The sequence below is a fragment of the Schistocerca serialis genome, chromosome 5 (genome assembly GCF_023864345.2).
Source record: "Schistocerca serialis cubense isolate TAMUIC-IGC-003099 chromosome 5, iqSchSeri2.2, whole genome shotgun sequence".
In the NCBI taxonomy this organism is placed as follows: domain Eukaryota; kingdom Metazoa; phylum Arthropoda; class Insecta; order Orthoptera; family Acrididae; genus Schistocerca; species Schistocerca serialis.
This window is the reverse complement of record NC_064642.1, coordinates 419,493,692-419,518,454: the sequence shown is the minus strand read 5'-3', so window position 1 is coordinate 419,518,454 and position 24,763 is coordinate 419,493,692. Positions and strand designations below refer to the sequence as shown.

General features: G+C 38.7%; 1 protein-coding gene across 1 annotated transcript in view; it reads left to right on the top strand.

Annotated features, from left to right (window-relative positions):
• LOC126481287 (tubulin alpha chain-like) overlaps nt 1-24,763 on the top strand; it is a 284,780-nt gene that overhangs the window by 132,959 nt on the left and 127,058 nt on the right. The window contains exon 3 of the mRNA XM_050104926.1: nt 18,148-18,387. Coding sequence (XP_049960883.1) covers nt 18,148-18,387 — 240 coding nt within the window. The remainder of the gene's footprint in view (nt 1-18,147; nt 18,388-24,763) is intronic.

Here is a 24,763-nt window from a genome sequence, read left to right as displayed (position 1 = left end):
ACGCATGGCGTCACCTGCTAAATGGCTTCTAATAAATGAGATTTTCTCTCGTTCAGACCAAGTTGGTGGAATCACATCTTCAAAATCGTTCCAGAAATCTAGCGGATGGATATTTTTATCTGGATCGAACCACAAGAACTGCCGACATCCAATAAATGCGGCGTTTGCAGCTACTACTTGTTGTATACTACCATTACCAGAAGTTACTGAAGCTACTTTACTCTCAGTGTTAGCAATGTTAGTACTAACATTTTCTACTCTCATTTCAACATTATCTACTCTTTGCACAATATGAGTAGTATCAGTTTTGATTGCATCTACTTCTGCTTGACATATATTTACTTTTATATTAACATCTTTAAACCTATCTGAGCACAGTTCAGATTCTGCCTCGATCTTTTCTGTTAACTTGTGCTCCAGCTTCGCATCTTCCATTTGGAAGTCTTTGCGAACCTCAGCAACTTCGGATTTTACTGTTTTATACATTTCAGAAAATTGTTGAACAACCTTTTTCTTAATATCCTCATGATTGTAATCAATTTTATAATTCAAACTGTCCAGATCCTCTTTCAACTTATTGCAACCAGCATTGAAGGTATTGTCCATTACCTCCAATCGTTTATTAAAATTAGTTTGGCTGGCCACAATCTCATACTTTAATTCAGCATTGCTGGTAGCTATTGCTTGTAATATAACATTTAAATCAATAGCCCCAGTATCTTTGGGTTGCTCACTAGCTGATTTTTTATCACACTCAGGTGACGAAAAACTAGCTCCAATACCAGAAACATCAAAACGAAATGAAACATCTCATTGATCAGTCATATCTAACTTATCCTTCTTAAACTCCACCACCTCTGATGACCATTTCGTTTTTAACTCATCAGATAAACTATCATCCAATAAATTAACAATTTCTGATTTCTGCTCTACTACAGGGGTATCTATTATTGAATCATTGCCCCTTTTCACACTACTGTCAGGAGACAATACTTCATATTTCATTTTAACATTGCTATTTACATGCATATTTACACTTGAACCGTTGTCTGGATGTACAGTTCCCTCAACAGACATAGGTTCTGATTTAAGTTTAACCTCAGTTTCTTCTGGCGGTTCCATCGCCGACAGTCTTTTAGTGCAGGCTAGTAAAAATTTTAACAGCTTTTCACTTAACTTAGTTCCTTCTGCATGATGTATGGCATTGCCAGCACGGCATACTAGGATTACTGATGCAACTCAGCGCGTTGAACTGCAGACGGCACTTCGATGGCTGCTGTGTGTTTGTATGGCCCGCAACTGCAGGCGCGGCTCCGGTTACTCTGGTGGATGACTGCGGTGATGCGAAACTTGCTTCTCGCGATGCTGGCAGCGCCGCTGGACTCAGTGCCAGCTCCGTCAAGCCAGATGCGTTGTTAATCCAATTGCGTTGTCCACATGCACACGTAACACTGTCTATCACTGTTCCATTGCTCAGTTGCATGTTGCATTTCACTTCCAGATCCGAATATTTAAAAATTACTTTTACTTTTACTCAGTTTGTTTCCCGGCCAATTAGCAACATATGTGGGGTGGTGAGTGGAATAATTGTTAACTGTTCCTTTTATTTATTTAATGCTGTTGATAGCCATTCTCAACACTGGCTCTCTAACTACAATATTGGCAACCAGAAAGTGATTAGCAAAATGTTAATCCTGTAATTAGAATTCCTAGTGCCCACTTCATCTGAGAAATACATTTATAACTACAGCTTATAGCTCTGAGGAATTAGAAGATTGTCTGGGATTCATAATCAAAAACCATTCTCTCTAAAATGTTCACTATATTCTGAAATCCACAGACCAAAAAGAATCCACACAGTCCAACTACCAGAGCAGTTCAGAGTCTAATGCGCTGATGCAACTATAACTGTTCAAATTAAATGTTTAAGTGAATGCTCGCCATAATTTTATGATAATGTTCATCAAACGCCACGCTAAATAATGGTAGAATGTCTGTCCTGCGGCAGCACGTGAAAATATGACATACACAAACTAAAGATAGATCATTAATGTCATCTCAAAATTAACACTTCACTCAAAAACGATTTCATGGTTACGCGTATTCTGAGTAACTTATTACTGCATCTGAGGTTGTTTATATCAACGATACTGATGCGATGTGACTCCCGGCACAGGTGGTGCACTAATCAGCATCTGGAGAGAACTGGGGCCTTCTTCTTTCTCGTGCAGTGTTCTTACATATAAAGCCGCGGTGCGGACGGCTAAGGGAACACCTGATCAAATCTGCTCTCCCGACTAGCCGCTGGGCTAGTAATGCACCACTTTAAGTTATCGAACAAATCATTGCTTCCTTTGCTGATGGCCAATGAAGCTTTCAATTTAAATGTGCAATCAGCACACAAGTAAGTAATCATAATAAAAGTCTGACATGGCTAAGTCAAATATCTTGGGCGAGAGAATTAATTTAATTACACTACACGCAGTAGACAAGCTCTGAACTTGCTCTTTGGAGATACGCTATAGCTATAGTTTTATAGTTATTCTGTTGAAACTTCTCACATTTTTATGATTATAGTGGATCTCCCTTCTACTTAAATTTAAACATCCTAGCTTTATTTATTCACCTACTTAATCTATCTTGCTTCCTTAATTTCTAAGACAAAAACCAGAAAATCATGAATTTCAACTAAAATTTTCATTTGTGAGATCCAGAATACTGTTTCTACTAAATTATTATGCGAAAGGACTCTAAATATAAATTTTTACGTTTCTAGCTCTTTTCTGTTGTGCCAATGATTTTTACAGAAAAACATCCAAATTTCGAAAATAGTTAAAGTTATTGAACTGAAATCCAACACATATTGATTTTGTATTACTCCTGACATGCTAGAAACGTTTCAGGTTATTTACTTCATTTTAAAGTATTGCGCAATATTTATGGTGTCAGAGCTAGTTACAGCAGACTAGGCTGGCACACAATGGAAAGACTTACGTGAATTTTATAAGGCGTGAGTAGGCTGCTTCCCTACAGTACAAATTTTTTTCATATCTCTTATAGAACCTGCTTTACTGGCTCAGTGATTGTGATACATCACACTTAGTGTTGCTGCATAACTTATGCTTATGAATACAATAACTATACTTAAACCTGATATTATACTTTGTAAATGAAGTATTGTTTTGTTGCTAATGAGCCAAAAAATTTCATCCGGTCATGGAGCATTTGAGGAAGAACATCTAAACATCAGGCGCGTAATGGGGCCCATTAGGGACATGGCTGCAAGGGAGGGGAAGAAAACCAATGTGCACTCCGTGTGCATACTGGGGCGAGTCATTCCAGATGTGGAAAGGGTCCTTCCGGATGCCATGAAGGGTACAGGTTGCACCCATCTGCAGGTGCCGCTCATGTCGGCACCAATGATGTGTGTTCCTATGGATCAGAGGAAATCCTCTCTGGCTTCCGGCGGCTATCTGATTTGGTGAAGACTGCCAGTCTCGCTAGTAGGATAAAAGCATAGCTCACCATCTGCGGCATCACCGACAGGACTGACTGTGGACCTTTGGTACAGAGCCGAGTGGAGGGTCTGAATCAGAGGCTGAGACAGTTCTGCAACTGTGTGAGCTGCAGATTCCTCGACTTGCGCCATAGGTTGGTGGGGTTTCGGGTTCCGGTGGATAGGTCAGGAGCCCACTACACACAGCAGGTGGCTACAGGGGTAGCAGGGGTTGTGTGGCATGGACTGGACGGTTTTTTAGGTTAGATGGCCTCGGGCAAGTACAGAAAGGGCAACAGCCTCAAAGGGTGCAGGGCAAAGTCAGGACATGTGGGGACCAAGCAGCAATCGGTATTGTAATTGTAAACTGTCGAAGCTGCGTTGGTAAAGTACCGGAACTTCAAGCGCTGATAGACAGCACCAAAGGCGAAATTGTTATAGGTATGGAAAGCTGACTGAAGCCAGCGATAAATTCTGCCAAAATATTTACAAAGACACAGACGTTGTTTAGAAAGGATAGATTGCATGCAACCGGTGGTGGAGTGTTTGTTGCTGTTAGTAGTAGTTTATCCTGTAGTGAAATAGACATGGATAGTTCCTGTGAATTATTATGGGTGGAGGTTAATAATTGGCTCCTTTTATCAACCTCCTGACTCAGCAGCATCAATGGCAGAACAACTGAGAGAAAATCTGGAATACATTTCACATAAATTTCTTCGGCATGTTATAGTCTTAGGTGATTTCAATTTGCCAGATATAGACTGGGACACTCAGATGTTTAGGATGAGTGGTAGGGACAGAGCATCGAGTGACATTATACTGAGTGCACTATCCGAAAATTACTTCGAGCAATTAAACAGAGAACCGACTCATGGAGATAACATCTTGGACCTACTGATAACAAACAGACCCAAACTTTTCAACTCTGTAAAGTGCAGAACAAGGAATCAGTGATCATAAGGCTGTTGCAGCACACCTGAATATGGAAGTAAATAGGAATATAAGTGTGGATGGATATGTGTGTGTGTACTAGTGTATACCCGTCCTTTTTTCCCCCTAAGGTAAGTCTTTCCGCTCCCGGGATTGGAATGACTCCTTACCCTCTCCCTTAAAACCCACATCCTTTCATCTTTCCCTCTCCTTCCCTCTTTCCTGATGAGGCAACAGTTTGTTGCGAAAGCTTGAATTTTGTGTGTATGTTTTTGTTTGTTTGTGCATCTATCGACCTGCCAGCGCTTTCGTTTGGTAAGTCACATCATCTTTGTTTTTAGATATAAAAAAGGGAGGAAGGTTTATCTGTTTAGCAAGAGTAATAGGAAGCAGATTTCAGACTACCTAGCAGATAAAAACGAAAATTTCTGTTCCAACACTGACAATAATGAGTGTTATGGAAAAATTTCGAGGCAATCATAAAATGTGTTTTAGACAGGTAAAACCCATTGTGGTTCAACAACAAAGTTAGGAAACAACTGCAAAAGCAAAGAGAGCCTCACTGCAAATTTAAATGCAGCCAAAACCTCTCAGACAAACAGAAGCTAAATGATGTCAAAGTTAGCATAAGGAGGGCTGTGTGTGAAGCATTCTGTGAATTTGAAAGTAAAATTCTATGTACCGACTTGACAGAAAATCCTAGGAAGTTCTGATCTTACGTTAAATCAGTAAGTGGATCGAAACAGCATATCCAGACACTCTGGGGTGATAATGGCATTGAAACAGAGGATGACACATGTAAAGCTGAAATACTAAACACCTTTTTCCAAAGCTGTTTCACAGAGGAAGACCGCACTGCAGTTCCATCTCTAAATCCTCGCATGAACAAAAAAATGGCTTACATTGAAATAAGTGTTGAAGGAATAGAAAGCAACTGAAATCACTCAACAGAGGAAAGTCCACTGGACCTGACGGGATACCAATTCGATTCTACACGGAGTACGCGAAAGAACTTGCCCCCCTTCTAACAGCTGTGTATCACAAGTCTCTAATGGAATGGAAGGTTCCAAATGATTGGAAAAGAGCACAGGTAGTCCCAGTTTTCAAGAAGGGATGTCGAGCAGATGTGCAAATCTATAGGCCTATATCTCTGACATCGATCTGTTGTAGAATTTTAGAACATGTTTTTTGCTTGCGTATCATGTCATTTCTGGAAACCCAGAATCTACTCTGTAGGAATCAACATGGATTCCAGAAACAGCAATCATGTGAGACCCAACTCGCTTTATTTGTTCATGAGACCCAGAAAATATTAGATACAGGCTCCCAGGTAGATGCCATTTTCCTTGACTTCCGGAAGGCATTCGATACAGTTCCGCACTGTTGCCTGATAAACAAAGTAAGAGCCTACGGAAATCAGACCAGCTGTGTGGCTGGATTGAAAAGTTCTTAGCAAACAAAACACAGCATGTTGTTCTCAATAGAGAGACGTCTACAGATGTTAAAGTAACCTCTGGCATGCCACAGGAGAGTGCTATGGGACCATTGCTTTTCACAGTATATAGAAATGACCTAGTAGATAGTGTCGGAAGTTCCATGTGGCTTTTCGCTGATGATGCTGTAGTATACAGAGAAGTTGCAGCATTAGAAAATTGCAGCAAAATGCAGGAAGACCTGCAGCGGATAGGCACTTGGTGCAGGGAGTGGCAACTGACCCTTAACGTAGACAAAGGTAATGTATTGCGAATACATAGAAAGAAGGATCATTTATTGTATGATTATATGATAGTGGAACAATCACTGGTAGCACTTACTTCTGTAAAATATCTGGGAGTATGCGTATGGAATGATTTGAAGTGAAATGATCATATAAAATTAATTGTTGGTAAGGCGGGTGCCAGGTTGAGATTCATTGGGAGAGTCCTTAGAAAATGTAGTCCATCAACAAAGGAGGTGGCTTACAAAACACTCGTTTGACCTATACTTGAGTATTGCTCATCAGTGTGGGATCCATACCAGGTCGGGTTGACAGAGTAGATAGAGAAGATCCAAAGAAGAGCAGCGTGTTTTGTCACAGGGTTATTTGGTAAGCATGATAGCGTTACGGAGATGTTTAGCAAACTCAAGTGGCAAGCTCTGCATCGCAGTGTAGCTTGCTGTTCAGGTTTTGAGAGGGTGCATTTCTGGATGGGCTATCAAATATATTGCTTCCCCCTACTTATATCTCCCGAGGAGATCACGAATGTAAAATTAGAGAGATTCAAGCACACACGGAGGCTTTCTGGCAGTCGTTCTTCCCGCGAACCATACGCGACATACAGGAAAGGGAGATAATGACAGTGGCATGTAAAGTGTCCTCCACCACACGCTGTTGGGTGGCTTGTGGAGTATAAATGTAGATGTAGGTCTAGATGTAGATGTACGCTTTACACCAAGCAATCAAATTGATCTCCTATAAATATGAATATTACCTAGTTAACTGCAGCATAATGCTCTAACTTACCTGAACAAGTGTTTATTATAACAATAGTTTTATTTATTTGGTCCAAGAATAATTTTTGGCACATTATTTGTACAATTCATGATTGCAGTAGTCACTGTGACTGCATGGTCAACATAAACAGAGTGCATAATAGAACAAACTAACATACTACATTGCTTCTATTTATGATAGCAATAGTTATTAAGTGAGACTACATGGTCAACACAAAGTAAATTATAGTATGAAGTGAAATAAGCAATACCCGCCTCTTTTGTATAGGTTTGGTACTTATTGTGCTAATGTGTAGGTTCAGCTTCTGCCTAGTTTCATATACCTGTATATCATAGGTATGTCTGAAGATGTTTTTGTTCTCCCATTTGTAAAAATTTGTATTTCATGTATACCCAGACACGGCAGAGGTAGCATTTGCAGACTTCTGAAAAGGAATCCATATTGTTTACCTTTTTTTATCGTCTTGATAATTTTTTTTAATTCCCCCAAAACATTATTCTGTAGAATAGCAGTGACTGTATACTATCGTGGTCCACTGTTAACCCCAATGAGCAGTTTGTATTTTGAGCAAGAATCCTAACATTACGTAAATGTTTTTAGTTTTCTGTTCAGATTGTTAAGGTGCATCCCCCACTTCAAAAGCTCCTGACTATCTATGCATAAAAATTTTGTAGAAGTCACATTTGAGACATTTTTTCCCTTCAATGATGAAAACAGAATATTCAGGATGGAGATTTTGTGTGGTGTGGAAATTAACTGCCACAGTTTTTCCAGAACTTACAGTAAGTCTACTGGTCCTGAACCACTGCATTAAGCTATGCATAACTGATGTTGCAGTTTCCTGCAGGTTTTACTCAATGTGTGATTTAAGTGTCATCTGCAAAGAGTACTGTGGTTCCATTTTGTATTTCCCCAGGCAAGTAGAAATATGATAGGCCCCGTAATTGAATCTTATGGGACTCCATACTTGATTTTTTTTTCTTATTACTGCAATAACTACAATATTTTGTGTTTCATTGTCACTGAATTTTTCTGTAATCTTTTGCTGATTGTTGAGATATGACTGGATGCAACTTTCAGACTGGCCAGTAATTCAATAATTACTTAAACTATACACAACAATGTCATAATCTAGAACATCAAAGGCTTTACTAAGATAATAAATATTCCAGATAAATGTTGCTTATCATTCACTGCTGTTAGTGTTTCATTTAAAAAGACATAAGTTCCAGTCTGGGCTGACTTTCCAGCTCTGAACCCATCCTGTGAGTCATTTATCAGCCTTTCTTTGTTTAAGAAGCCCATTAACTTTTTCCATAATTTTGCTGCAGCCTGACGAAAATGAAACTGGCTTATAGGTAGGAATTTTACAATATTTACTGTTCTTATGCAGTTCTTTGCAGGTTTTGGACTACATGGAAATACACCATTCTCAAATGATGATGTGGTTACACAATAAATATTGCACCACTTTTCAGCATCTGGTATCTCATCAGCTCTAACTGTATATTGATTAGGCAATCCTTTTATAATTTTCAGCAATTTCACAGGTGTTACTGGATACATGATTATTATATTTGCAAGATTTTTTTTTTTTTTTTTTTTTTTTTTTTTTTTTTTTTTTTTTTTTTTTTTTTTTTTTTTACTGTACTCTCTTATTTCTGGCTGTTTGTCATGTGTATGTTTGAGAATTAATGGTTGAGAGCACTAACCACTTGTATGGGGTCAGTTAGTTTATTGTTGTTCACAATCAGCTCAATGTTACTGTTATTAACTTACCTTGCGCCCATTTTTCTTCTTACAATTTGCCACATTCCTTTATGTTTATTCTTGGAATTAGACATTAGTTTATCATTTTTTAGGTTTTTTAAACATCTTGTGGTTGTATTTGTTTGTATCCTATAAAATGGGCTTAAAAAATCAGGACAGGTATTTTACTTGGAGTATTCCTGCAGTCTCCTCAGATTTTGAAATGATATCATCCACTTGTACAATTTTTTGAACTGAATTATATGTAGTTGTTTTCCAGGGAAAATTGTTCAGAGATGTTAAATCACATATACACTTACTGATTATGCCCTGAAGACACATAAATACAAATACATTGACATGATGTAAATACTGAATTAATTCAGAGATTTAACCCATCTGTACAGTCTAAGATGTAGAAATGAAACATTTGTGAGCACTACACTAACATAAGACTCAGTATATTTATTTATTTATTTATTTATATTAAAAAACAAAGATGCTGTGATTTACCAAACGAGAAAGGGCTGGTAGATAGACACAATAAAAAACACACAAACACACACACAAATTTCAAATTTTCACAACCCACAGTTGCTTCATCAGGAAAGAAGGAATGAGAGGGAAAGACGAAAGGATGTTGGTTTTAAGGGAGAGGGTAAGGAGTCATCCTAATCCCGGGAGAAGAAGGACTTACCTTAGGGGGAAAAAGGGACAGGTATATACTCGCGTACACACACACACACACACACACACACACACACACACACACACACACACACACACACACATTTCCATCCACACATATACAGACACAAGCAGACATATGTAAACGCAAAGAGTTTGAGCAGAGATGTCAGTCAAGGCGGAAGTATAGAGGCAAACATGTTGTTGAGTGACAAGTGATGTACGAGGGGCGGCAACTTGAAATTAGCGCAGGTTGAGGCCTGGTGGGTAATGGGAAGAGAGGATATACTGAATGAAAAGTTCCCATCTCCGGAGTTCTGATGGGTTAGTGTCAGTGGGAAGTATCCAGATAACCCGGATGGTGTAACACTGTGCCAAGATGTGCTGGCCGTGCACCAAGGCATGTTTAGCCACAGGGTGATCCACATTACCAACAAACACTGTCTGCCTGTGTCCGTTCACGCAAATCGACAGTTTGTTGCTGGTCATTCCCTCATAGAAGGCTTCACAGTGTAGGCAGGTCAGTTGGTAAATCACATGGGTGCTTTCACACGTGGCTCTGCCTTTGATCATGTACACTTTCTGGGTTACAGGACTGGAGTAGGTGGTGGTGGGAGGGTGCATGGGACAGGTTTTACACCGGGGGGCGGTTACAAGGGTAGGAGCCAGAGGGTAGGAAAGGTGGCTTGGGGATTTCATAGGGATGAACCAAGAGGTTATGAAGGTTAGATGGACAGTGGAAAGACACTCTTGGTGGAGTGGGGAGGATTTCATGAAGGATGGATCTCATTTCAGGGCAGGATTTGTGGAAGTCGTATCCCTGCTGGAGAGCCACATTCAGAGTCTGATCCAGTCCCAGAAAGTATCCTGTCTCAAGTGGGGCTCTTCTGGGGTTCTTCTGTGGGAGGTTCTGGGTTTGAGGGGATGATGAAGTGGCTCTGGTTATTTGCTTCCGTACCAGGTCAGGAGGGTAGTTGCGGGATGCGAAAGCTGTTTTCAGGTTGTTGGTGTAATGGTTCAGGGATTCAGGACTGGAGCAGATTCGTTTGCCATGAAGACCTAAGCTGTAGGGAAGGGACCGTTTGATATGGAATGGGTGGTAGCTGTCATAATGGAGGTACTGTTGCTTGTTGGTGGGTTTGATGTGGATGGATGTGTGAAGCTGGCCATTGAACAGATGGAGGTCAACGTCGAGGAAAGTGGGATGGGATTTGGAGTAGGACCAGGTGAATCTAATGGAACCAAAGGAGTTGAGGTTGGATAGGAAATTCTGGAGTTCTTCTTCACTGTGAGTCCAGATCATGAAGATGTCATCAATAAATCTGTACCAAACTTTGGGTTGGCAGGCATGGGTAACCTAGAAGGCTTCCTCTAAGTGACTCATAAATAGGTTGGCGTATGAGGGGGCCATCCTGGTACCCATAGCTGTTCCCTTTAATTGTTGGTATGTCTGGCCTTCAAAAGTGAAGAAGTTGCGAGTTAGGATGAAGCTGGCTAAGATAATGAGGAAAGAGGTTTTAGGTAGGGTGGCAGGTGATTAGCGTGAAAGGAAGTGCTCCATCGCGGCGAGGCCCTGGACATGCAGGATATTTGTGTATAGGGAAGTGGCATCAATGGTTACAAGGATGGTTTCTGGGGGTAACAGATTGGGTAAGGATTCCAGGCGTTCAAGAAAGTGGTTGATGTGTTTGATGAAGGATGTGAGACTGCATGTAATGGGTTGAAGGTGTTGATCTATGTAGGCAGAGATACGTTCTGTGGGGGCTTGGTAACCAGCTACAATGGGGCAGCCGGGATGTTTGGGTTTGTGAATTTTAGGAAGTAGGTAGAAGGTAGGGGTGCGGGGTGTCAGTGGTGTCAGTAGGTTGATGGAGTCAGATGAAAGGTTTTGTAGGGGGCCTAAGGTTCTGAGGATTCTTTGAAGCTCCACTTGGACATCAGAAATGGGATTACCTTGGCAAACTTTGTATGTAGTGTTGTCTGAAAGCTGACGCAGTCCCACAGCCCCATACTCCCGATGATCAAGTACCACAGTCGTGGAACCCTTGTCAGCCAGAAGAATGATGATGGATCGGTCAGCTGAAAGCTGAAACCATACTGAAGGTGCGGATGAATTAACCCAAAATATATTTGCCTTAAAGTATTATGGTCCAAGAAGGCTGAGACCCGGTTCAGTAGATACACATTTCTACTGATTTTCTTGCAAATATTATCTACATGTTCTTTCCATGATAAGTATTCATCAACAACGATGCCCAAAAATTTATGTGAATTTGCATATGCAAGACCCAATGGGGATGTAAATACAGTATCAGTTATGGCAGCATTATAACTGTGGATGAACTTCATTATTACCGTTTTGTCTTTATTTACAAGAAGCTTGTTTGCTGTAAGGTATGCGGACAGAGTATTGAAATTGATCTTGGTACTGTTAGCTGCAGACTGCATATCACTGCCACAGCTGATGAAGGATATGTCATCGGCATAGCTTACGACCATGCAATTTTGGGGTTCAAATAAGTTATTTACATATGCAAGGAACAGAAAAGGCCCTAGTATGCTTCCTTGAGGCACGCCACATTGAAGTGTCCTGAAGTTTGATTTGGTTGTTAGGAGCTGCTCATTATTTTGATAAGTTATCTTTACACACTGTTTCCTGTCTTTCAAATAGGAGGTAAGTAGTTTCAAGGGTAGTACTCTCAACCCGTACTCTTCTAGCTTACACAGAAGAATGGTATGATTCACAGTATCAAAGGCTTTACTCATATCTTGGAAAGTGCCTATTACCTTGTCACTTTTGTCCAGCTTATTTAATATTTCATGTATAAAAGATGCTACTGCTGTTGTAGTAGATCTCCCTTTTCTAAATCCATGTTGTAGGTTGTTTAACAGATTGTGTTTGGTGAAATTACAAACTACAAGTCCACATTTCAGTTAACACACACTTATAAATGAAGATACTTTTTCTCTTTTACTGTGATGGAGATACCTCATAACTGCAGACAGGTGTCACATTATGTTGCCATTATATAAGCTTTTGCATTTGAAACCCAGCTATGTAAGTGTATATGTGAAGAATGAATATGCATGTCACTGAAAGGATTAGGTCTTCAGGATTCAAATTACATCTAAAGAACTATTCTAGTGAGTCCTGGATGATTCACAGCTGTTCAAGGTGTCGAATGTACAAGTTACGAGGGTCTATTTGACACATATATGATTTAAGGCTACGTGCACCAATACATTTCACACAGACATTACCAAAACAATGTACAGTCAAGAATACCTTTAATATCAACTAGATACTTACAAACTAACAACTCCATTTACTCCCTGTAAACACATCTAACAAAAACATGTAACACGCAGTCTGTCATCTATTTTTGATGAACGTCTTATGGGCTGAAAGCATTATTTGTGACAGTCTTTTTGTTGTGCCTATGTATGATTCCATATCTCTGCTATATGGTGAGTGGCAGCTTCCTTTTTCATAATTTTAGTACATTCCATCCTGGATTTTCTATAGTTATATGAGATACATGATATTTTTAATCACAGTTTCTGCCTAGAAGGTATTGTTATGTTGTTTACTTATACATAATGTCATATATAAATACTATTTACATAATATTAGAGGTAACAATCTCAGGTGATTAATAAGTGTTGATTCACTTTAATGGTACAAAGCATTATAATATGATGGAGACTATTTATTTGCCTGTTATTAAGATTGTAGGTGCACAATCATGTAATTATTGCCATGGTATATAAAAAACTGCCATTTTTATTCCAGATATTATGCTTGGACATTTATGTACATCATGTTGACTGAAAGGTGGAGAGCTGTTTCTACTTGGAAGGAGTATTCTAGGCTGAAATGATTTACCACTGGAATATATTCACATAAGAATGCACTTATCACTGTGGAAATAAAATGTCATGTTTAAAAGAACATTTAAGGCTGTGAAGATATAGAAGTGTTTAATTGTTATTTTTATGGTATTGATTAAAAAAAGAAAAGTTGAAAGAAGAATTAAAAAATCGTTTATACTCCATTTAATACTGACACTGTCAAATTCATTCTAATTAGTGATGCATTTGATTAGTACTTTATCATGTAAACCTTGGTTATGCTCACAATATGTGCATCCCGACTGCATGAGCAAGAGATACTAGTTATTAAGAACCTGCATGTATAAAGAAATTATACAGTCTGAAACATAAATGATTTAATCTTACACTTGTACCATGTAATAATACAATTACTTGAGCCATTGAATTTTTATCTGCAGGATATGAAAAACTGTAAAACTTAAGTATGCATTTTGATCATTTAGAATTGTTTATATTTTTCTGTAGTGATGCTCTGAGTGTACTGTTGATAATGAAGGCTGTGTTTTATTTCAGAGAGAAACAAAACATTGTAGTGGAATTGAGAAGTGGAATGTTGACACTTCAAAGACAAGTTAAGCTTGTTCATACAAGTTCATGGGAAAGATAAAGGAGATCCACAATGCACTTCTAAGAAAAAAAGTGTTAATAATCTTTGTAATGATAGATATGTCAGAACAGTACTTTACATAAAATGTCTATGTAATGTAAACAATAGATTAGAATTTAATGCAACATCATTTCACCAAAAAATATAGATGCTAAAGTTATTTTGTACAACAAACTTCCTATCCTGGTACATGCATGCCACAGCAAAGTCTCACCCACAGATCTAGTGTGTAATACTTTGAGAGCAGTATGAAATGTGGTAGAACAGGATAACATAAAATACAGTGTATGATTCCATATACGATGGCAGTACAATAAGTAATGCAACACTTTTTTTTTCTCGGCCAATTTTGGTTGAAAAAACCGGAAATTTCTTGTGGAATATTTTCAAAAATTCCCGCTTCATCTCGTATAGTTTCATTGACTTCCGACAGGTGGCAGCGCTGTACGGAGCTGTTAAAATGGCGTCTGTAACGGATGTGCATTGCAAACAACGGGCAGTGATCGAGTTTCTTTTGGCGGAAAACCAGGGCATCTCAGATATACATAGGCGCTTGCAGAATGTCGATGGTGATCTGGCAGTGGACAAAAGCACAGTGAGTCGTTGGGCAAAGCGTGTGTCATCATCGCCGCAAGGTCAAGCAAGACTGACTGATCTCCCGCGTGCGGGCCGGCCGTGCACAGCTGTGACTCCTGCAATGGCAGAGCGTGCGAACACACTCGTTCGAGATGATCGACGGATCACCTTCAAACAACTCAGTGCTCAACTTGACATCTCTGTTGGTAGTGCTGTCACAATTGTTCACCAGTTGGGATATTCAAAGGTTTGTTCCCGCTGGGTCCCTCGTTGTCTAACCGAACACCATAAAGAGCAAAGGAGAACCATCTGTGTGGAATTGCTTGCTCGTCATGTGGCTGAGGGTGACAATTTCTTGTCAAAGATTGTTACAGGCGATGAAACATGGGTTCATCACTTCGAACCTGAAACAAAATGGCAATCAATGGAGTGGCGCCACACCCACTCCCCTACCAAGAAAAAGTTTAAAGCCATACCCTCAGCCGGTAAAGTCATGGTTACAGTCTTCTGGGACGCTGAAGGGGTTATTCTGTTCGATGTCCTTCCCCATGGTCAAACGATCAACTCTGAAGTGTATTGTGCTACTCTTCAGAAATTGAGGAAACGATTTCAGCGTGTTCGTAGGCACAAAAATCTGAACGAACTTCTCCTTCTTCATGACAACGCAAGACCTCACACAAGTCTTCGCACCCGAGAGGAGCTCACAAAACTTCAGTGGACTGTTCTTCCTCATGCATCCTACAGCCCCGATCTCGCACCGTCGGATTTCCATATGTTTGGCCCAATGAAGGACGCAATCCGTGGGAGGCACTACGCAGATGATGAAGAAGTTATTGATGCAGTACAACGTTGGCTCCAACATCGACCAGTGGAATGGTACCGTGCAGGCATACAGGCCCTCATTTCAAGGTGGCGTAAGGCCGTAGCATTGAATGGAGATTACGTTGAAAAATAGTGTTGTGTAGCTAAAAGATTGGGGAATAACCTGGTGTATTTCAATGCTGAATAAAACAACCCCTGTTTCAGAAAAAAAATGTGTTGCATTACTTATTGAACTGCCCTCGTATTTCAGAGATTGCAATACCACTGTGTGAACATTGTGCGAAGTTATATATTTGCAGAAGTTTCAGTTATACTATTGTTTGGTTTCTGTATCTTGAAAGCTAGTTGATTTATGAAGAAATTAAACCAACAGTATTCCGTTGTGATCAATTTGTAGAAAGATTATTCTATAAACCAAAAACAGACTGAAAGCATCCTTCCTAGGAATAATAAACAAAAAAAGCAGCAGTTATAATGGTAGAATTCAATTTAAAGACACTGAATTCATGGGAGGACCAATAGTTATGGCGTAATTATGGGTCAATTAAGAAAAATAATCAAAGCATTTTCATTAAAGATGTCATCATTTGCTAAGTTAAATGTGTAATCAGTCTTTTGAGAGCCAATAAATTTCAAGTGTAAGTTTAATTAAATTCAATTTAAACAATACTTAAAGTGATCTTATAATTTCTGGGTGTTTTACGAGGACCAACACTGGTAGCCACAGTGCCTCAGTATTACTTAGTATTATAACAGTTTTTGGCCAGTTTTGTATGAAACCTATATCAGATTTTGGTATATGTCTGTAAAGAATAAATTAGTTAAAGAGTAATTCGAACATGTTGACTACATCATTTTAATAATTAGTGTACCACCAAAACTGTCTTGACACAGTAATTGAATGCCTGACAGGATTGATAATGAAAGGATTATTTATTGCACAGTTATATCATCCCCTCACTGAGAAAGAAAGTTAAGTGATCGAGTTTATTGCAAGAAGTGGTGAAACATTGTATACTCATGACAAAAACATATTAGATTTAATGACAGTGAGTAGACATGACCAGTTTTGGTGAGCCAAGTAGTATCATTGACCATGAGTTGTAGCAGCAAAGATTATCAAAGTAGAAAAGGCAACTAAAACAAGTAGAAAGATTTGCATGTTCAATAAACTAAATGAAATGGCACTAGCATCATATCTCAGGCAAGAACATGAAATATTTAACTCTGGGCAGGAGCATCTACAGGACACGTCATTCAAGTTTAGAATAATAGTTGACTGAGCACAATATAGGTCTGTACCTAATAGAAAACTTCATGATGCGATGGAACCTCCCTGGTACACAGTCTATGTAAAGATTTGTAAAGAAGCAGAGACTATTACAGGTATGAAACAAAGTACAGAATTATAAACAGAAAGATCCCACGTGAAATGCTTCAGTTGCTGAAAGGGCAATACATGAAGCTTTTGGTGTGCCATAGAAGAAACTTATCAAAACATAATTCACAAAGTCTAAAGAAATTCTAGTCTTATGTTAAGGCTGTAAGTGGTACTAAAGTTAGTTTCAAGACAAGCACAGGTGACACATGAACTGAAATTGAGGGTACCAAAGCAAAATCAGAAATGCTGAAGTCCTTTTCCAAATGTTCCTCTACAAATAAAGTTCAAGTAGTATTACCCAAGTTTAGTTCTCACAGCATTGTTAAGGTAGATGATATGGGTATAGTGCCAGTGGCATTGGGAAACAAATGAGATCACTAAAATTAAACATGATAAAATATCTACCAGATAGCCTAAAAAAATTGTAGCTAATTTAGCTCCTCTATTACCTATAATACATTGAAAATCATGTGAACAGCAGTTGAAAAAAAGCAAGCATGACACTTGTCTATAAGAAGAGCAGCAGAAGTAATCCACAGAACTACCATCCAATATCATTTACCTTCATCTATTGAAGATCTTAGAACAGTAGCTACTTTACACATTTGCATCATCATCCTCATTTGATTTGTCACTATTTTGTAGTCTACCTTTTTTTATATCACTGTCATCACAGCAGGCTTAAAAAGTTATCACTGCCTAGGATATGCCCTGCATTTTGTGTAATGGTTCTTTGTTGGCATATGTGATACTGCACCACAACTGCTGCTGTATCATCTGTCCCTTGCCTCTCTCACTATGAATTTAATCAATAGAAAGTGTTTCTAAATAACTGAGACGCTGACTTGAGACAGTTATATTGTATGCTATGTTTACTGTTTAGTTTCAGTAGCACATGGCATGTTTAATGAAAAACAGAGAGAAATTTTTTCTGTATTATTTGTTTTACTGCCTTAGGGGAATGACATTTTGCCAAGTTTTTATTTCTTCCGTGAAGTAAATAATAACCTCCAAAATTATAACATCTTTATATGTTGTTTTTCCAATAACTGCACTGTTGGTCAATACAATCAACAGACAAGCTACGATAATGCCAGAAACTCATCCGGGACACAGAAAAAACTGTTTCTTTACTAATATTCAAATGTTACTCCTTCATTCTACATGAGATTATTTCATTTTTACTCTTGGAAAGAACTTATTTATAATATCAAAATCTAAGGGCTAAACGATATAAGTTGAATTGTCCTCTTTTTCCCTTGGAGTGATAGAAGAATACCGACTTTTACAATTATGGCCAAACAGAACACTGTGATGTTGGTTCATTGTTGTTTTGTTATAGCACAGGAGGCAGCTACTTTCCAGGAATTATGCAGCAGATATTTCTCAGTTTAGGTATTTCTGACTAGTATTATTTTTCCTCTAGCTGCTTGGAAATTTTAAATAATGAATGTATATTTACATGTACTTTGTTTGTTATATCTGGTCTTAATTTTTGTTAATTTATTTAGGTATCTACTGCTGTCGTTGAGCCATACAACTCAATCCTGATGACACACAGCAACATGGAATATTCAGATTGTTCCTTCATGGTAGATAATGAAGCTATCTATGACATCTGTCGACAGAAATTGGACATAGACAGACCAACATATAAAAATTTAAATCGTCTCATCAGTCAAGTGGTGTCTTCAGTAACAGCTTCTCTACGCTTTGATGGTGCACTTAATGTTGACCTAAATGAATTCCAGGTTAGAAACTTCCTCTGCATTATTAGTGATATACATAGCTTACATGGCACTGTAAAAAATTTATGTTCCCTACAGTTCAGTGATGATATCTTTCTATAAGTTCATTCAGTCAGAGATTTCTAACATACATTTTAAATACTAACGTTGAAAACTATACATGCGAATAAGCCAAAACATTGTGACCACCTGCTCAGTAGTGTATAAGTTCACCTTTGGAACACAGTAGCGCAGACATTCTGTGAAACTTGTATTCAAATAGTTCTTTGTTAATTTCTGGAGGTATGTGACACAAGCCTTCTAAATCTAGGTCATACAATTCCTGTAAATTATGGACTGGTGGTTTGTTGACACTAAGCTGATGTCCAATAGCTACCCAGAAGTGTTTCATTGGGTTTATATCTGGCAAATTTGGTGCCAGTAGATCAGCTGAGTTCAGTATCAGTCTCCTCAAACAATTGTAGAACAATTCTGTCCTTCTGGGACAGACAGCTATCCTGCTAGAAAATGTAATAGCTCCCTGGGATGACAACAAGCATGAAGGGATGCAAGTGATTCACAATAAAATTCACATAGCCCACAGCTATCATGATTCTTTCAATTACTACCCCCCCCCCCCCCCCCCCTCAATGGCTGGGCTGTGTCCATGATGTAATGCATATTCTGAGAATCTGTTCATCTGGAAGATGGCGTATCCAAACACACCCATGATCTGTTGTAACAGGAAGCACAATTCATCCTAGCAGATGACATACTTCCATTAATCCATGGTCCAATCCTGATTATCCTACGCCCACTGCAGCTGCAATTGTCAGCATTACTGGGCCAACAAAGAATACTGGGCCAATATACAGGGCCAGTCTGCTGCAGAGCTACATGTTCAACAACATGTACTGAACAATGTCCTCTGAAACACTTGTACCTGTACCAGCTTTGTACTCTAGGGTAAAACCTGCCACAGACCAATGCATATCATACTTTACAGAGTCTCCAACCTCTATGTTCTCTGATGAGGCTTGGGTGCCAAACAAGCTGACACCTACTAATCATTTCATCAAACTTTAACCATCTTCCATAGATGCTCTCAAAAGTAGCATGTGAACAACCAACCAGCTTCACCATTTTCAAGATGATCATTCTCAGACATCACGTCATGACAATCTGCCCTCTGTGAAAGTCACTTACATCAGTCCATCTTGTTGCTAGAATGATTCTCCGTGCGTCTCTGCTACACTTCTATACTTTTCTTATCATTTGTTCATGTTGCATGCCCACAATGTAACCTCATGGTAGACAGTGGTCATAATGTTTTGGTTCTTCAGATTATTTTGTTATTATTAGTATAAAGTACTACTAGTAGTGCTTTATATTGTATTTTCCCCACATCGAAACTAATGCTCAAGTAAGTAAAACAACTTCCATTGTTTAAGATTGCACCTTGGTCTAAGTCTCAGTTTGGTGTTGTGTACTCTGTGCTCCTGTTGCAAGCAACTTATCATAGACATAAAACCAGGAAACCCTGTGGGAATTCCAGCTGGTAATGCTCACAGGAAGAAATAGAACATCAGTAAATGCAATTAATGAACACTTTATTGCTAAATGTAGACAGACAATGAAACATGTGTGCATGATACCATTGTTTACAATGAACTGTGTGAGTCAAAAATATTCTTCCTATGGGAGGCTAAACTAACTATCAAAGAGTCTTACTTTGTAATATTTTACATCATGAATTCAACATAGGGGCAACCGATCCCACCCCCCTCCAACCCCACCTCAGTGCGGGGCACCTGCAGAAGGAAGTCACCAAAATTCACAGCTGCTGACATTACCTGGGTGCAGTTGCGCAGTGACCAGCATGCTGTGGCTGGCTACAATGCAGGACATGGCTGGAAAACAAGTGTAGTGCTGGTGTCCCGCTCCCCTGGATATCACTCACTGAGCAGTTATTTTGAAAGGCATCTTAAACTGTATGGCTTTTTGTGCACTCGGCCTCAGATCCTTTGCTTCCCATTCTTTATTTACTATCTTGACGATACCATATTATTCCATCCTCTATAATAGTCAGTTGCTAAAAGAATATAATTCTTTTTTGGTAGTCTTTTTTCCACTCTACCAGCACCCAGCACTCTGTCAGGAGGCATATACCTGTGACCAAAGACAGGGAAATAACGTATCAGCTTATAAAATTTTCTGTTCTCTTCCATGAAGGCCATTAGTATGCACATCATTACTGTATTTTTATTTTGATTGGTGCAGGAGTCAGAAAATAAATGAATTTTGTTTGGACAGTTTTCTGGCTGGTATTCCTCAAGACTTCTGAAAAATTTACTAGAACAGAGGCTACTTGAATGCATACTTTCAGTCCTGTTTTGAACCAAATATAAAAACCAATCCTTTTCTTAATCTCTACTGATAAATGAACCATGATGCTCAAATTGTGTAGCCAAACCCATCTTGAATAAAATACTTCACCTACAGAGGCTTTGGTATTAACTGATTCTGTTCTATTTCAAAACATTTTAACCACATCTGGATTTTCCTCCTCTATTATTACACAGAACTTTTTTGCAATAAGTTTGTAGAAGATTTGTTGCTAATTGATTCTTTTTCTCCGTATTTTGTTCCTTTTTTAATTTCACTAAACCAGTCTTTCATTTTGAGCATGTAACACCAGACTGCTGTCCTCTGCTAGGTGTGTTGTGTTTTGTTGTCACGTCTGTCAGATTTAATCATGCACCATCTAGTAACACTGAATGCAGCAGCAGTGATGACGGTTTATTCTTTGACTTTTTCATTCTTCGTAATGTGTGCAGAGTTTTTCCCTCTTATGAGCTACTGCTTATCATTGAGGGGTGGTTCTGCTTTCAAGTATAACATCTCTAATATATTCATTCCACAGAGTTATTACGTGTTGGGTGTGTTTACTCAGCTTTAAGTTCCTACTTTTTACAGATCATGACAGTGGTATTTCAGGCACTACCACTAGGATTAATAAATACACACTATTTGAAAGTCAGACAGCTCTAATTCTAGCTGCACCCAACAAATGGTGACCCTGATGTGATTTTAAGCTGACTAGAATTAATCTGCAATCATAATTTTAAAACAAATTTGCAAGATGACAAATGAATGAACTGTATCAAGATTATCTGTGCACTTACCCCCATTCTGGATGCATAATCCTGTACTGTGATTCACACAAGCTGAAGGGAGTTTTTATTACAGCAGCATCACTACTGATTCAATGAAGTTTGGTGTAGTAGTGAGCCAGCTAGATCACTGCTTTGCTGCAGAAGTACAAGACACCCTAACTGCACTACCAGTGGCAAACTCTTACGAGAAGCTCAAGACAGAATTAAATCAAACAGTTGCAGCCTCACAGGAAGACATAATACCATCAAGTGTTGACATAAGAGGATACTGGAGATGGCAAACCACCATAGTACCTTCAGCAGCTAAGGAGTGAGGTAGACACTGGTACTCTTCCAGATAAGTTGTTGCACATCATTTGAAGCAGCTGCCTACTGCCTCAAGTCAAGGCATTAGTAGCATCCAAAACAGAAATGCTATTGGACAGTGCTACAGAGCTTGCTTACAGAATTCTAGAAGCCATCACTCCTGCTCATTTACCACAGTACTAGAGTCGTGCAACAGTACAACAACAACAGCAGCAGTTGTGCATGCCAAGTACAACTCTCTAGTAGCAAAGGTTGAGTTAATGAGCAAAAAAATCAACAAGTGGTTGTCTCAGAGCAGTATCAGAAATGATAGAGGATGACAACATAGAAGATCAAGGAGCCATTCATTGCCTAGTACTATGTCTTCTAATACAGAGCATCTATTATGCTGGTACCATCACAAGCTTGGAGAACAGCTATGAAAGAGTACTGCAAAATGGTCCTTTCCCAAATACCAGTGGTAGTCACTCATAGGCACAGCTAACAGGCTGCCAACACTGCAGCAACTGTTTATTGGCGACAGGAGATTTGGTCCAAAATATTTGGCAAAAACTGGTCTCGATTTAAGTTTATCGCCATAAGCTTCAGCTCATCATTACAGACCACAGATGGCCTTCTGTTTGTCAGTGATGAACAACTCTTCCAAATTGATGTATGGAACTAAAGAATGCAATTGGATTTTGGACTGCTTAGTTTCTTCATCTGGGACTTCACTGTTGCTGATATCTCAGAAACAATAATATGTGATGATCTTCTGGTTTATTATCATCTGCTGCCAGATGTTATGAATGTTCAGCTCATTGACAGTGTTACTGGACTGTCTACTACAGGATTTTGTCAGTGTGTGCAAGTGCACAGTGCAACACTAGTACAAGTAAATGATTGTAAGTATGCCTCTCTGTCTCAGCAATTCCCTGCTTTGACTTGATCTGCAGGTGCTCCTAAACAAGTGCTACACAATATAGTGCAGCATATTAAAACTACTGATGGGCCACCAGTATCATGGAGACTAAGCAGTTGCCACCCTATTTCATGGCTATTACTAAAGCCGAGTTCAACACCATGCTCAAAAAAGGCATTATTCAACTGATTAGCTTATCTGAGAATATGTACATGATCTTTGGCTTATGAAATGCTGCTCAGATGTGGCAACAATTCATTGATTCAATTCTGCAAGGACTGCCATATTGTTTTGCGTACCTCAATGATATTCTTATCTTCTTGGCCAACAAGGGGCATAACCAACAACATCTTACTCAAGTATTCAGGCATTTAGAGCAGTATGGTGTTGTCTTGTAAACAGCTAAGTGTGTGTTCAGACAATCTGAGCTTACTTTCCTTGATCATCAGATATCTTGCACAGGCTCCCAGCCATTTGTGTAGGTACATGGTGAAAGACCTCAGGAAATCATAATGTTAAAATTTATTGAAAAAAAAAGATGCCACACCGATCAACCATAAGCATTGGCAAAGACGTTAATCATGAATGCACGGTAAGGCACAGACAAATGAAGAAAAATAAACCATCATTCATTTTTCCTTGAACATGATTTTGTTTCTTACTCTCTCATATGTAGAAGTTTCTGTTAAGAAGTGCGATTTGGAGTATGACGGGCTACAAGTGTTTTGTATCATATATGGTTTGAAATAAGAGAAGTTTTGATATCAGTATTAAGTATTTTTTACTGAAGTGAAGTGGGACCAAGTAAGGAGGATTTTATTATTTTTGACATGCACTGGTGTCCTTGAAGTCTGTTGCCTGCATCTACAATTAAAATGAAGTCCAATTAGCCAGAAATCGTTCAAGCACAAGATTTCTAATAATGCAATTGTAATATACTTCGGGTTAATTTTTCTTTCCATGCATATATGTATTATTATTATTATTATTATTATTATAACACAGCTGGCGATCTGAGTGCCAGGACTTCAGGGCACTGGTTGTGAGTAGGGTTTGTTAATTATTGTTATAGTAAGAAATTTCTATGACATTGTTATTAGTCATAAAAACTAATTGTTGGTGTTTTCTGTTTACATGAAACACAGCAGGGAGAAAGTAAAGCAAAAAGGCAAAAATTGGGGAGAAAATTATGGAAAGGAATAAGAATTGGACGCAGCTTATGTAAAATTTTCCATAGCAAGCCGTTTTATTCGTTGCAGCAAAAGTAGGATGGCTACCCAAGTTGCTTGCATGGTTACGATTGGTAGTGCCTCTTTTGATGTAGATAGAAGCCTTTTCCTCATCATTCCCTTCCTTGAATTTTACTGTGAAAAATTTACAGAAATTTTTCATTGTGATACACATTGTCAGCAAAATGTAACGAATTGCAGTACAATAGTTTTCACATCATAGTAGACAGAAAACAGTCTTTGAAATTAGGTAAATTACAATTATCAAGTGCAATAATTAGCATAAGAAATGTTAACATTTTTGTAAAATTTTTATTTTTTGCATATTCACACAACATGGCAGAAAAATATATGGCCTTTGTTGAGAGTAACAGCAAAAACACACTCAGCCAAGATGGCATCGAATTGCACAACCAAACAATTGAAGTTCAGGTGCCATGCATGACTAGTGCAGAAAGTTTAAATGGGTCAGAGATGAGCGTCACAGGTGTGACAATTGATAGCGACACCCCACAGCAAAATAACCTTGGCAAAACAATATCTACAATTGACGAGATAAGGTCACGCATCTCCCAAAGTGACATACCACTCACAAATGAAACATTAGAGAGCAACTCCAATATGAATTTTGACAACACGTTACAAACACCACTTGGTCACAACACAAACATTAACTTGGAAAGTACATCTGACAGCAACCACAACAGTACAACTGAAGCACTGCTGTGGCAGTTATTATCTAACATAAACATGAAGTTTGGTGATTTGAAACACAATATGAACACCAA